Source organism: Aspergillus brasiliensis (genome assembly GCF_001889945.1).
Source record: "Aspergillus brasiliensis CBS 101740 unplaced genomic scaffold ASPBRscaffold_7, whole genome shotgun sequence".
Classification (NCBI taxonomy): Eukaryota; Fungi; Ascomycota; class Eurotiomycetes; order Eurotiales; family Aspergillaceae; genus Aspergillus; species Aspergillus brasiliensis.
Window position 1 is genome coordinate 1,457,184 of NW_027137448.1, and position 12,665 is coordinate 1,469,848.

The 12,665-nt window shown below is 52.6% G+C and overlaps 5 protein-coding genes across 5 annotated transcripts; 2 read left to right on the plus strand and 3 right to left on the minus strand.

Moving 5' to 3' along the window:
- Window positions 1-186: 186 nt before the first annotated feature.
- On the minus strand, window positions 187-1,549 carry ASPBRDRAFT_66296 (emp24/gp25L/p24 family protein). Its single transcript, XM_067628699.1, has 3 exons — window positions 1,300-1,549; window positions 838-1,226; window positions 187-757 (listed from the first exon to the last, which is right to left on the minus strand). The coding sequence occupies exons 1-3, from the start codon at window positions 1,457-1,459 to the stop codon at window positions 608-610; spliced, it is 699 nt and encodes a 232-aa protein (XP_067478582.1). The 5' UTR covers window positions 1,460-1,549; the 3' UTR covers window positions 187-607.
- Window positions 1,550-1,778: 229 nt separating this feature from the next.
- Window positions 1,779-3,701, plus strand: ASPBRDRAFT_127986 (SANT/Myb-like DNA-binding domain-containing protein; the record flags this gene model as incomplete). The annotated part of the gene is made up of 3 exons (XM_067618016.1): window positions 1,779-1,872; window positions 1,934-2,051; window positions 2,111-3,701. The coding sequence occupies 3 exons, from the start codon at window positions 1,779-1,781 to the stop codon at window positions 3,699-3,701; spliced, it is 1,803 nt and encodes a 600-aa protein (XP_067478583.1).
- A 207-nt stretch (window positions 3,702-3,908) lies between these two features.
- Window positions 3,909-6,671, minus strand: ASPBRDRAFT_609472 (uncharacterized protein). Its single transcript, XM_067628273.1, has 2 exons — window positions 6,447-6,671; window positions 3,909-6,395 (listed from the first exon to the last, which is right to left on the minus strand). The coding sequence occupies exons 1-2, from the start codon at window positions 6,562-6,564 to the stop codon at window positions 4,117-4,119; spliced, it is 2,397 nt and encodes a 798-aa protein (XP_067478584.1). The 5' UTR covers window positions 6,565-6,671; the 3' UTR covers window positions 3,909-4,116.
- A 1,611-nt stretch (window positions 6,672-8,282) lies between these two features.
- ASPBRDRAFT_31046 (5-methyltetrahydropteroyltriglutamate--homocysteine S-methyltransferase) lies at window positions 8,283-10,743 on the plus strand (the record flags this gene model as incomplete). Its single annotated transcript, XM_067622856.1, has 3 exons — window positions 8,283-8,293; window positions 8,368-8,587; window positions 8,650-10,743. The coding sequence occupies 3 exons, from the start codon at window positions 8,283-8,285 to the stop codon at window positions 10,741-10,743; spliced, it is 2,325 nt and encodes a 774-aa protein (XP_067478585.1).
- A 712-nt stretch (window positions 10,744-11,455) lies between these two features.
- Window positions 11,456-12,653, minus strand: ASPBRDRAFT_196847 (3-oxo-5-alpha-steroid 4-dehydrogenase family protein; the record flags this gene model as incomplete). The annotated part of the gene is made up of 2 exons (XM_067621033.1): window positions 11,456-12,445; window positions 12,543-12,653. The coding sequence occupies 2 exons, from the start codon at window positions 12,651-12,653 to the stop codon at window positions 11,456-11,458; spliced, it is 1,101 nt and encodes a 366-aa protein (XP_067478586.1).
- Between the last annotated feature and the right edge of the window lie 12 nt (window positions 12,654-12,665).

Below are 12,665 nucleotides of genomic sequence, written 5' to 3' on the forward strand. Positions count from 1 at the left end.
CACCTAACTCAGTCGTGATACTGACTGGAGATGCTGTTGTTATAGATAATCTGAGATTTGTTCATGTGATGCAGGCAGAGAGAGACCATGAAAGCAAGGTGCCAGAGAGAGAAGCAGTACTTATGATTGGTAAAACCTCACAGAACAGTATACAAATGCAATTGGGCTTTATGAAGGTATTATGGGGTTGTATCGGAGCATTGTAAGCTATCCCATTTGCTGTGGCTATTGTGGTGGTTAAGAACCCTTGACGCAAATCGGTTGTCTAGTCTGTATCATGCATCCAAATATGTGCCAGCAGAGCGATAAAGATATCTGGGAAATTTATGGGAGTTTTCCAAGACTCCCTCGGAACAGTAGCAGAAATCATACACAAGCAAGGACAGTAAACCCTATTGAAGAACCATGCACACACGCATTTACATTCACTCGTCAAACTCACACAAGAGAGAAATGATAATCGCTAAACAACCGATCATAGCTAGCTAGGTAGTAGTTTATCTGTAAGTACAACCAGGTACCTCTCACTCATTCCTTTTGGCCTATTTTCTCCAACTTGTACTCCATCCCATCTCGAACAAAGAAAAAGAAAAGTAAAGTCCCCCGTTTATGTCAACTTCTGCTTGATGAAGAACGACCGCAGATGCGAGAGCTGCCAAGCACATGCCACCGACAGCACAGCCAACTGGATGAGAGTCCACCGAACCACGCGGGAGTTGGTAGCTTCGGACTGGTCACGGAATTCAGCTTCACGTTCCTGTGTAGACACATTGTTAGTTGATTTGCTTTCTCAGATTGCCTATGGCATATTATCCTCCCCGTGGTGGGAAAGCATACCCGCTGGAACACCTGCTCCCTACGAATGTCCTGCAACCGGCCGTTCAAATCCTTCACCTTCTGCACAATATCCTGCATCTTGTCCTTGTCTTCCGTCTCGATCTTGCTCGTCTCACCGATGGCCATGTCCAGAGTGACCTGGACCGCACCAGACGGGGCGCCCGACAGCCAGCCACCACCAGTTGCGGCGTTGGTCTCGGGAGTCACGCAGATCTTGTGCAGACCGGCGTCGGCAGCGGAGAAGGTAAAGCGTCCGGAGTGGCTGTCACGCTTGGAGACGACGCGGTGGTCGTTGTCGAAGACCTCGTCAACGGTGACGAGCATCTTTAGGTTAGGGTCCACATTGTAGGTGTTGGATTGCTGGTTGATCACGGCGGTAGAGTAGGTGCCTTTAAGTTACCCACATCGCATTAGTATTGAGTGGTAAATAAAGTGGGGGAACAAGTGCTGAGAGAAGCATACCGACAACCAAGGTATCTTTAGGGAGCTCCTCAAAGAAGCACTTTGTTTGGCGGCCGTCCATGTAGAAGTAGAGGGCGTTGGCGGGCACCGAGAGACACAAGATGGCACACACGGCCATCACGGAGGACAGCCATGAGGCAGATGATCTGACCGGAGCCATGATGCGGTTGAATGGGAGGAATTGGCGGAGAAGGAGGGAAAGATACAGCAGAGGGAGGGAGATGATGAGAACAGTTGGCGATGAAGCAAGCGACTGCCTCGATCTGGCCGGATCCCGTCTTGGCGCGAATTCTCATGGCTTTTGCTTCTCCGCCTTTCATCTTCCCTTCCATCTCCTCCCCTCTTCTTCCCTCGCTCGTCGTTCGTTTTCATTGCTGCATTGCTATACTCTTGTTGATTCCATCTAAACACCTCATACATTTCAACTCATTACTTCTGGAAATCGCTCCGTTAAGAATTCCCCCACAGGTGCCTCCGCCATGGCCGCCGCCGATGTTCGCGACATGCTGGATCTGCCCGCGGAGGGCCAGCCCCGACCTCATAAGAAACAGAAGGTCGTCGAGAAGCGTCCAGGTGAGCTCCCCCGGTTTCTTCTACTCGCCTAAAATTTCTCTGACACAATTTCCACCGCTAGAGGGTATCACCCGTGAGCTCTATGCTCTGCTAGGCGAGCGAGCACCTCCGATCGCCATCAACGAGAACCGATACAAGGGACGCCCGAAATGGACGAGCAAAAAGCGCGTCCAGCCATGGTACGCATACACCACCATATATCTACTGCTCCTCCGATACTAAATACTGACACCATCAGGCGCATGACCCCCTTCGTGAACAGCGCCCGCTCCGATGGCCTCGTTCTCCGCCACTGGCAGCGCCAACATGAATCCGCCAAGGTCCCCGCCCTGGAGGGCTCCGAGATGGATGTGGACGAGAAGAAAGAAGACAACGCCGATGCCTCAACCTCCGACAACGTACCGCAGCAAGACTCCGTATTCGCCAAATACAACATCAAAGCCCGCGTACCCAACCGCTACACGGACGAGGAATACAACCGCCATCTCAAGAACGACGACTGGACGCGCCAGGAAACCGACTACCTCATGGACCTAGTCGAAGAATACGACCTCCGCTGGGTCGTAATCGCCGACCGCTACGACTACCAACCGCACTCCGTCGACGGCGACACCAACAACGCCCTTGTCCCCGCAAAGCAATACCGAACCATGGAGCAGATGAAATCGCGATACTACTTCATCGCCGCGAGCATGCTCGCACTCGAGCACCCACCCTCCGAGATGTCCGAAGCCGAATTCGAACTGCACGAAAAAATGCTCAAGTTCGATGCCGACCGCGAACGCTCCCGCAAAGAACTCGCCGCCCTCCAACTCAACCGCACAGCCGATGAAGTCCGCGAAGAAAGCGTCCTCCTCGAAGAACTCAAACGCATCACCGCCAACGAACAAGACTTTATCACAGAGCGTCGCGAACTCTACTCCCGCCTCGAAGTCCCCATCAGCGTCGGCAACACGACCATGTACCAATCCAGCCAAGGCCTGTCGCAACTCCTCCAAACCCTCCTCCAAGCCGACAAGAGCAAGAAACGCCGTTCCATTCTGGGCCCCGAAGGCGGCGCCGCTCCCAGCCCGGCCGGCGCAACCCCGGCCCCCAATGCCCCAAGCAGCGCCCGCGACAGCCGCGCCGACACCCCGAACGCAACCCCGGCCGCCGCACCAACCAACAAAAAGGCTGCTGCCGCGGCAGCAGCGGCAGCAGCGGCAGCGAACAAAGAAGCGCAACAACAAGCCGTACGGACCCTCACTCCCGCCGAAGAAGCCAGATACGGCGTGCAGCACCACGACCGACTGGCGCCGGGCGTGCAATTCCGCAGCGATCGCGCGCAGAAGCTCACGCAGGCTAAATCGAACGTGCAGACGCAGAAACTGGCTGCCGCACTGGCGGAGCTGGAGGTGCCACTGCGGCTTGTTATGCCGACGGAGCGCGTCTGCAAGGAGTTCGAGAAGTTGATCCACTCGGTCAATCTGCTGCTGGAGGCGCGAAAGGTGGCGGAGAAGGTGGATAGTGAGATTCGGGTTCTGGAGGCTGCGAAGGAGGAACGTGAGAAGAAGGCGAAGGAGGCGCTGGAGAAGGACAGTAAGCCTGAAGTCAAGTCGGAGCAGCAGGAGGATCAACCGCTTCCCGCGGCGGAAGGGGAGGCTGCGGGTGGTGATGCTGATGCTGATGCTGGTGGGGATGCGGAGGGGGAGGGGAAGGATGCGACGGATGAAACGGGCAAGGCAGAGGGTGGTGGTGCTGGTGAGGAGGGAGATGTCACGTCGCATAAACGCTCTGCTAGTGTTCTGAGCAATGCTAGTGATAAGAGTACTAAGCGACAAAGGAAGTAAAGAAGGATTGATGTTATGGGCGTTGGAGAATGGGCGGCGTTCTTGGTGCTTCGATATACCTATGTACGACTACATGAAGCTTGGGCCTTGACAATCACTGGCTTTAATGCATTTATTCTATCGATGTATACATTCAACATTGGTTCATGCTTTTCCATCCTTCCGTTGGTACCGCGGTCCTTTATTCTGAAGGCGATAGCCAATTACCGATATGATTCGATTCATGTCGATTGTTCAGAAATAACTAGTTCTCCTGGGGTAAAAAGACAAGCCTGATGCATCGCATCATCATGATGTTAGTACAACACTACTACAGTAGTAGTGACTATCATTGTTGTAGAAAATTTAGCGCTAGTGCTGTTTGTGCTCCGACGGCTTCAAAGATATATAACTACTAATGACCCAAGCATTGCACCTACCCAAGCATTTCTTGGCAGTCTTGGTAAGTGCTTTTCCAATCATCTGTGATCGTCTCCGATCCGGTTTTGTCAGAAGAATTGTGCCGATCCTTTTTTGTCCTATGAGTGTCTGTCTGAACAGTCTGTTGGTCGTGTCCCTGCCCCTCGTGCTGGATATCATCTGAGCCGGTTGTTTCATGCAAATGTTCGTTGGAGATAATAGGGACGTCGTCATCGGCACTCTTAGCCCTATTTTTACGGTCAAGAACCTTGAATTTCAGAATACGAGCCTCCTTTCTTAGCGCCACGGGGTATTTTCCGGCTGAAGAGGTCATTCTCGTAGTCGGCTTGGCTTCAAAGCCGTGCGTAATCGCCGACACGCTGCGGCCCTTGGCCAACAAACTCCCTGTACGACGCAATGTCGCCCATCTACCCAAAGGTCGTCCTTCCGTACTTTTGGTAGAGACTGACGAGCTTTTCTGTCCACTCTGTTGGTCATTCGAAGGTTGGTTTGGATCAACCCAAGAGCAAAAGTCCCAGGGGTTTTTGGTATCGTCATCTGCAACGGGATCGACCTGCTCCTTCTTTCGCCTGGAAAACTTTTCCAGCACTGAAGACTTAAGTTGCTCACCCAAGCCTTCGCTAAATGCGCTAGAGAAGCTGCGCAGACGCATGCGACTCACCACGCTCGATAGCTCAAAGCTGGAATTCCCGGCCCTTGGGGACGTTTTCTTGTTTGGTCCATCAGTCTCGTTCCCGAGGGGCCTTGACCTTCCGCTTTCAAGACCCACGCCTACAGCTGTCACTTCCGGAACACTGGCACCGATGGGATTGAGACTTTCTGAAGATTCCTCGGCTCCGTCATTTGCAGGAACCAAAGCGTATCCGTATCCGAGTCGCCGCCCTCCCGACATCCATCCAACGCTCACCTTGCGAGGCGATGCAAGGTCCGCATCCGCGCCGTTAAGATTACCATGTCCAGGAGAGCTGAATGACCGGACTGACTCAAATCCCTCGCCAAATCTGCTTTTTTGTGAATCAGCTAGGTCCGCTTTTTGGTTGTCTGCAATGGAAGCATAGCGAGCATTCACCAGGGATGACTCCAATAAGCGAGGGGAACAACTAAAAGAAGCGATGGGTTCTTGAGGTTGTTTAGTGAGAGCCTGATATTGGATCCGTCTATCCATAGAGCCGCCTGGATCGCCTGTAGATGACAGGCTAGTTTTTTGAGAATAGCATGAGGACGCCTGGTTTACTGGTAGCCCCCTAGATCTTGGTCCTGTTGCGTAGGCATCCGGCGTCTTTCCTGCTCCAAACCCAGAAAAGTCGTGAAATGGCTGGGATGGATTCCACGTCCCGCCATTGTTTATCCACCGGTTCTCATCGAATGATTGTTTCGGGGATAGGATACGAGGCGATGTTGGGCGAGACGCCAAGGTTGTCGGGATCTTCAAGTCATCAAGGTGAACAGAGCAGTTGTCTGGTGTAGGGCCCACCGGGGGCTGCTGGCGTCGTTTCCTGACCGAGATTTGCGAAGATGGCCCAACTAAAGAGTCGGCAGACGTGGTATACGAATATGGCACAGGGGATATCGGATTTGAAAAACCCGAGCCATGTATGCTAGGATCAGGCGAAGCCATTCGAAGGGGTGGTCGGTATCCTTGTTGTTTTGGATACGCAGGTCCATTTCTTATCTTGCCTTGAAGTGGACTGCCTGCCATGCCTCTCTGAGGCCTTGCAACCCTGAATCGAGGGCTTCCATCATCTGTGCCACGGAAGGAAGAGGAGCCCTGGGATGACTGGGTCATACAAGACAACTGACTTTTCGAACGCAGAGCAGGCTGCGATTCTTCCCTGAGGGTAGGGTCCACACATGGTGCACTCTCCAGGTCTTCGAACTCTGGACCATGAGCTTGTACATATGGCATCCCCTGTTCCATCTCGCGCCTCAAAGGGGTGACAGCAGCATTTCCAAGAACGCGTGGATTAGAAGGATGGTCTCTGGTGTGACTGATCTGCTTAGGAGTGCTTATAAACTGCGCATCGCTGTCATATCCCCGTTCACTCATGAAGCTGCTCCCAATCTCGTCAGGAGTAGCTACTCTTTCACCGGGACTGGCAAATCTGGAATAGAACGGCAAGGCTGGGGAGCCCGATTTTCTGCGACTATTCCTTGACTTTACATGCTGGTCTCTGGCTTCTCTGGAGAAACGTCTACGGAGTCTATCGGGCAAGCCGCCGGAGGAGCGTCTGTGGTGACCAGAGCGTGCGACATCATCCCTTTCCTTGGAATGCCCTAGCAGGGTCAGCAATTCCCTCGTCAGTCGAGCGGACTCGAGTGGCTCACCATCGGAATCGCTACCTGGTGAGGGCTTAGCCGGATTTAACTTGTAGGAGCGTCTTGCGTCCGAGTCTGAGCCTTTCCAGTATTTTCTGAAACGGGGACAGATGAGGAAAAATGCCATTGAAGCAGTATTGTTGTCCCAAGGCGAATGACAGTGCCCTTGTTAACAGGTCGATGATTTTGTTGTGGTTACCCATGGTGGGCAGTCCGTCCAGACAGAGCATATTTGCGCAACTGCCTTCTTCAAGCTTATGCAACATACAGGAATGGAAGCTGCGATTACACTGGAAGGAGCAGCTGCGTTAGCAATAGAGCTTTACGGTTTTTCAAACCAAAACATTCAGTTTCGGCGAGCATCGTGGTTGCCACCTGAATGTGACGGAGGCATTGGGACTGTATCTATAGCATGCCCTGTGCCCTGTCATGACTGTTGGCCATATGATCTTCCCCAGGCTGCATGCAAGATACTCCGCATCCCGTAACATTCACCGAACACAGTGTCCAAAAGCCGAGTATTTCGAAACAAGGTCTGGAGATACGCTTCGAAGCATTGTGAACCTGGCAAAAACTCCGAGATTTTCTTCGAAGGGGTCCCTGGTAGAATGCCGTAGGAATACCTCATAGAGTGAGACGGAAGGATGATTCTGGCTCTTTCCATCGCAAATGTGAGTCAATCACATCTACAGTCCACAAATAATCAAACAAGTCGACGGTAAGGTCAGCTTCAATCTACTGCGTACGTACTGCGTATCTCGACCGTGGACTATTGGCAAGCTCTAGCGGCGAATGGTGGATCTCACCTCAGATTTGGATAATTGGCCACTCCGATAGGCTCAGTGGCCACCTCGTGCAGCACGCTGGGAGTCAGCCGATGCAGCCAATGGGTCTCAGCGCAGATCCATATTGCAAAGGTCCGAATCGGCTCCATCGAACCCAGAAGCCAGTCTGGAATTTGTGGGCAGCAGCAGAGGACTTGGAACTGCGTAGGTAATGGGTGTGGCTAACCAGCTCGTATCAGCATCGCAACCCACCAGCCAGAACCTTAATGAGGGCCGATCCCGGAAGGCAGGCAACAAGTGGTCCGAGGGATACTCCGGACTTTTCCACGGCGCTGACTGGCCGGTTTATACAGAATTTAATCACGCCATTTAACACTATGTTCCGGATGGGTTTAGTTCTGGCCCCTCCCAACGGACGAGTTACTAAATTTTTCGAGAATGACACATACCTTCAAAACCCGGAGGACATTGGTCTTGCTTGGTTCGGAGGTTCAGGAACTTTAGTGGTAATTGGGATGAGAGTGATTCACATGTTGATAGCTGGAGAAGGAGGGGAGGCATTGGAGAGGAGGGAGACAACGAAGAAAATGAGTGCAGATAGTTACAGAATGGCGAAAACCTTCTCCTCCCATTCCTTACAGTATACAGTCAAGGCTATCTTACCTTACCAGACAGGCACATGTAAGTATGCCTGATCTGAAGTCTGGAACCCGGTCAGGTTTCCAGGTACTGGGAGGTACTGGTATGGTATCTGTGGTATTTCTGGTATCAGTCCAAACCCCTCGCCCCACCGCAACCAATTCCGTGTCTTTCTTCCCCTCCGCCTTGTCTGCTTATAACAACTCCCCTCCATCCTCTTCCTCCCTCTCTCTCTTCTCTTCTTTCTCTCTCCATCCCTCTCCCCCCTTGTTTCTCTCTTCATCCTTCTTTCAGCAAGAGACTATTGTATAGTCCTTGACTGTCTTCTCTGTTGTCTTTTTCATCCAATTCTTCATCTATTCTCCCTCGATTAAACTCTTCTTTTTCCCCCCCTCACTTTACAACACACAGATCTTTCAAGATGGTTCAATCGTAAGTTTTTTTCAGCGGTTTCTTATCTGTCTTCTTTGTCAAAAAATGTCAAATGCTAATGGCATTTTAAATAGCTCCGTCTTGGGTTTCCCTCGTATGGGAAAGCTTCGTGACCTCAAGAAGGCCACTGAGGCGTACTGGGGTGACAAGATCTCTCGTGATGAGCTCTTGGCTGAGGGAAAGAGGCTCCGTCTGGAGCACTGGAAGCTCCAGAAGGATGCTGGTGTTGATGTTATCCCCAGCAACGACTTTGCCTTCTACGACCAGGTCCTCGACCACATCCAGCTCTTCGGTGTATGTTCCCTTGCTCTGATGTTTCTTCTTTAAGGTCTATAACTGACAATCTTCTTCAATAGGTCATCCCCGAGCGCTACAGCAAGTACAACCTCCACTCCCTTGACGAGTACTTCGCCATGGGCCGTGGTCTTCAGAAGCCCGCCAAGGATGGTCAGGCCGCCATTGATGTCCCCAGTCTGGAGATGGTCAAGTGGTTTGACTCCAACTACCACTACGTCAAGCCCACTCTCCAGGACAACCAGACCTTCAAGCTGGCTGAGCAGCCCAAGCCTGTCGTTCAGTTCCTCGAGGCCAAGGAGGCTGGCATTGTCACTCGTCCCGTCATCCTGGGACCTGTCTCCTTCCTGACCCTCGCCAAGGCTGACCGTGGTCAGTCCGTGGACCCCATCACCAAGATTGAGGAGCTCCTCCCCGTCTACGTTGAGCTCCTCCAGAAGCTCAAGGAGGCTGGTGCTGAGGAGGTTCAGATCGATGAGCCCGTCCTCGTCTTCGACCTCCCCGCCAAGTCCAAGGCTGCTTTCAAGCCCACCTACGAGAAGCTCGGTGCCCTTGGTGCCCAGGCTCCCCGTCTGGTCCTTGCCACCTACTTCGGTGACATTGTCCACAACCTTGATGTCTTCCCTGCCCTCCAGAGCCTCCACGGTATCCACATTGACCTCGTCCGCAACCCTGAGCAGCTCGATGCTGTTGTTGCTGCCCTTGGTCCTAAGCAGATTCTGTCTGCTGGTGTTGTTGACGGTCGTAACATCTGGAAGACCAACCTCAAGGCTGCCATCGAGAAGGTTGAGCTGGCCATCCAGAAGCTCGGCAAGGAGCGTGTCGTTGTCGCCACCTCCAGCTCCCTCCTTCACGTTCCCCACACTCTCGAGAGCGAGAAGACCCTGGACCCTGAGGTCCGCGACTGGTTCAGCTTTGCTGTGCAGAAGCTTGACGAAGTTGTTGTGATCGCCAAGGCCGTCACTGAGGGTCCCGCTGCTGTTCGTGAGCAGCTCGAGGTCAACGCCAAGTCTGTCCAGGCTCGTGCTTCCTCCAAGCGCACCAACGACCCCGCTGTCAAGGAGCGCCAGGCTGCCGTCACTGAGGAGCAGCACAACCGCAAGTCTCCCTTCTCCACCCGTATTGCCGAGCAGAGCAAGTCCATCAACCTTCCTCTCTTCCCTACCACCACCATCGGATCCTTCCCCCAGACCAAGGAGATCCGTATCCAGCGCAACAAGTTCACCAAGGGTGAGATCACTGCTCAGGAGTACGAGAAGTTCATCGAGAAGGAGATCGAGGAGGTCGTCAAGATCCAGGAGGAGCTCGACCTGGACGTTCTCGTCCACGGTGAGCCCGAGCGTAACGACATGGTCCAGTACTTCGGTGAGCGTCTCACCGGTTACGTCTTCACTACCCACGCCTGGGTCCAGTCTTACGGCTCCCGTTGCGTGCGTCCCCCGATCATTGTCGGTGACATCTCTCGTCCCGCTCCTATGACCGTCAAGGAGTCCAAGTACGCTGTCTCGATCTCCAAGAAGCCCATGAAGGGTATGCTTACCGGCCCCATCACCTGCTTGCGCTGGTCTTTCCCTCGTGACGATGTCCACCAGTCCGTCCAGGCTCAGCAGCTCGCTCTCGCTCTGCGTGACGAGGTTGTTGACCTCGAGGCTGCCGGCATCAAGGTCATCCAGGTCGACGAGCCCGCTCTTCGTGAGGGTCTCCCCCTCCGTGCTGGCAAGGAGCGTGAGGAGTACCTCAAGTGGGCCGTCCGTGCCTTCCGCCTGGCCACCTCTGGTGTCACCGACGGTACCCAGATCCACTCTCACTTCTGTTACTCTGAGTTCCAGGACTTCTTCCACGCCATCGCTGCGCTGGATGCCGATGTTCTGTCCATTGAGAACAGCAAGTCGGATGCCAAGCTGCTCAAGGTCTTCATCGACGAGGCCTACCCCCGTCACATTGGACCTGGTGTCTACGACATCCACTCTCCCCGTGTTCCCAGCGAGCAGGAGATCAAGGACCGCGTCGAGGAGATGCTTCAGTACCTCCGCCCTGAGCAGCTTTGGATCAACCCCGACTGTGGTCTGAAGACCCGTCAGTGGCCCGAGACCAAGGCTGCCCTGACCAACATGGTCAACGCTGCCAAGTTCTTCCGTCAGAAGCACGGAAACTAAATTTCTCTTTAATCATTACCTTTTTTTAATAACCCATGATTGGGGGCGACATTCTCAACCTGTCGTCTCGGGGAAGTGGACTCTCTAGCAGATCCCTTTCCAAGTTTTTTTATGATGAGTTACGATGATGATACCAAAAGTTCAACATATGGGTTAGGGTTTCATTAGATGGGGTCACCGGAGTTTTCAACATATGATAACGATTTCAACATCGGCGTTCGCATTAAACATCGACGCCAAGTTTTCTCTTGCATTTTGCGAGTTTTGGGGGCGGAATGCGGGAACGTCGGTGACGTCTGCAACGCCGAGATCAATAATATTTCAACAATGATTGTGTATATCACAAAAAAAGGGTCGCTACTGTACTGCCCTTAATATGACAAGTGCTCGAATGAGAACATTTGAGCTTCTTTACCATATTTCTTTCTTCATCCATGTCCATGTTGTAATTGTAGGAATACCTTGTTGCAATCGTAGTCGCAATCCCTATCACTCGAGCTTGATCTATGACTTTTTAACACGCCTATTCCTTGTGAATAATTAGTTGAGAAACCTGATACCATACACAACGCTTGACTTATGACATACACCCAGCAACAACTATACATAGCCCATTACTTCCACCACCACAATCACTCGGATACCACCCCATCATACCATCTCACCCACCACCTACCCCCTATCTCCCAAACAAATAAAACGAGAAAAAAGTTTACAACCACCTAAAAAAGGGCACCACCGCTCCCCTACCATTAACTCTCCCCTCCCCAAACTTCCCAACATACCACCTCCTCCCCCACCTCGCATGCGGCAACATATTCGACACCGCATTAACCAGAAACACCACCGCCGGCAGAGGCATCGGTACACCCAACCAGTTGGATATTCTGGCAGCGGGAACGAGCCACGGTGCGAGGTGGAAGGAACCATCACCTCCAGCACCTCCTCCCAAAGAAGAAGCAGCAGCAGCAGCAGGTGAAGGGGTGGTAACGATACCAGCAGCTAAGATAGCGAACCCTAGCCACTCAATCCACTCTGCGACGTAATGTGGGTAGAGAATGGATGTGAAGAGGCCGGTGGGGGGTGGGATGGTGTAGATTTTGGAGTAGATGTTTCCTTCTCCTTTCTTCTTGTCTCCGTTCTTGGTATCATCATCATAATCATCTTTCTTCTGATTCTTCCGATGCGCCTCCTCCCTCCGTAGTCTGAACAATGTCCGTTCAGCAGAGATATTTCCTGCCATGCCAACTAGGAAGAGAGTGAGGCCTAGGGGAGCGAGTAATGTCCTTCCTAGGGTACTACCACCGGAGGTATAGGAGGAGACCGGCAAAGGAAGAGGATATCCGGCCAACCAACCCGCTAAACAAACGCCATTGAACCAATTGAACGCTACCGCGGAAGACGCAATAAACACATGAATTGGGGAGATGCTTGGGGCAGCGAAGAACGGGGAGATGATGGCGCGGTTAGTGTAGTGGAGAGTGAATAGGAAGGCTAAGAATTTGTTACTTGTTGGGATAGTGGTAGAGAAGGTTGAGAGAGGGTAAATTTGGGGCAAGGTGTAGAGTAGGTAGAGGAGAGTTAGGGGGGAGACTATCTCCATGATGCACCAGGTCCATCGGCCGGGGAGGTTTAGGGAGGACGATTTCAGGGAGGTTTTGCCCGCTGGGTGGTAGGAGGTTAGCCATTGGAGGACGGATACCTATTTGCTATGTTAGTCTTATAAAAATGGGTGAATGGGATTGGAGGTGGTGATGGTGATGGTAGACATATGTGTATGGGTGTAGGTGTAGACATACGACTGGAAAGTATTGAAAGATGTTGAGGAAGAGAGTGTAAGTTTCGGGGGTTGGGTGGATGAGGTGCTCCCAGGGAGGGAGATGGTTGAGGATGGAGAGGGCGGAGCCCATTGTTGTTTCTTT

Excerpts from the sequence above, each read along its gene's own strand:
- ASPBRDRAFT_66296 (XM_067628699.1), bottom strand. The coding sequence starts at position 1,459 with ATGGCTCCGGTCAGATCATCTGCCTCATGGCTGTCCTCCGTGATGGCC. Across the intron at positions 1,227-1,299 it reads TAAAGATACCTTGGTTGTCG|GCACCTACTCTACCGCCGTG; the intron begins GTATGCTTCTCT and ends GGTAACTTAAAG. Across the intron at positions 758-837 it reads GGGAGCAGGTGTTCCAGCGG|GAACGTGAAGCTGAATTCCG; the intron begins GTATGCTTTCCC and ends GTGTCTACACAG.
- ASPBRDRAFT_609472 (XM_067628273.1), bottom strand. The coding sequence starts at position 6,564 with ATGGCATTTTTCCTCATCTGTCCCCGTTTCAGAAAATACTGGAAAGGC. Across the intron at positions 6,396-6,446 it reads ACCAGGTAGCGATTCCGATG|GGCATTCCAAGGAAAGGGAT; the intron begins GTGAGCCACTCG and ends TGACCCTGCTAG.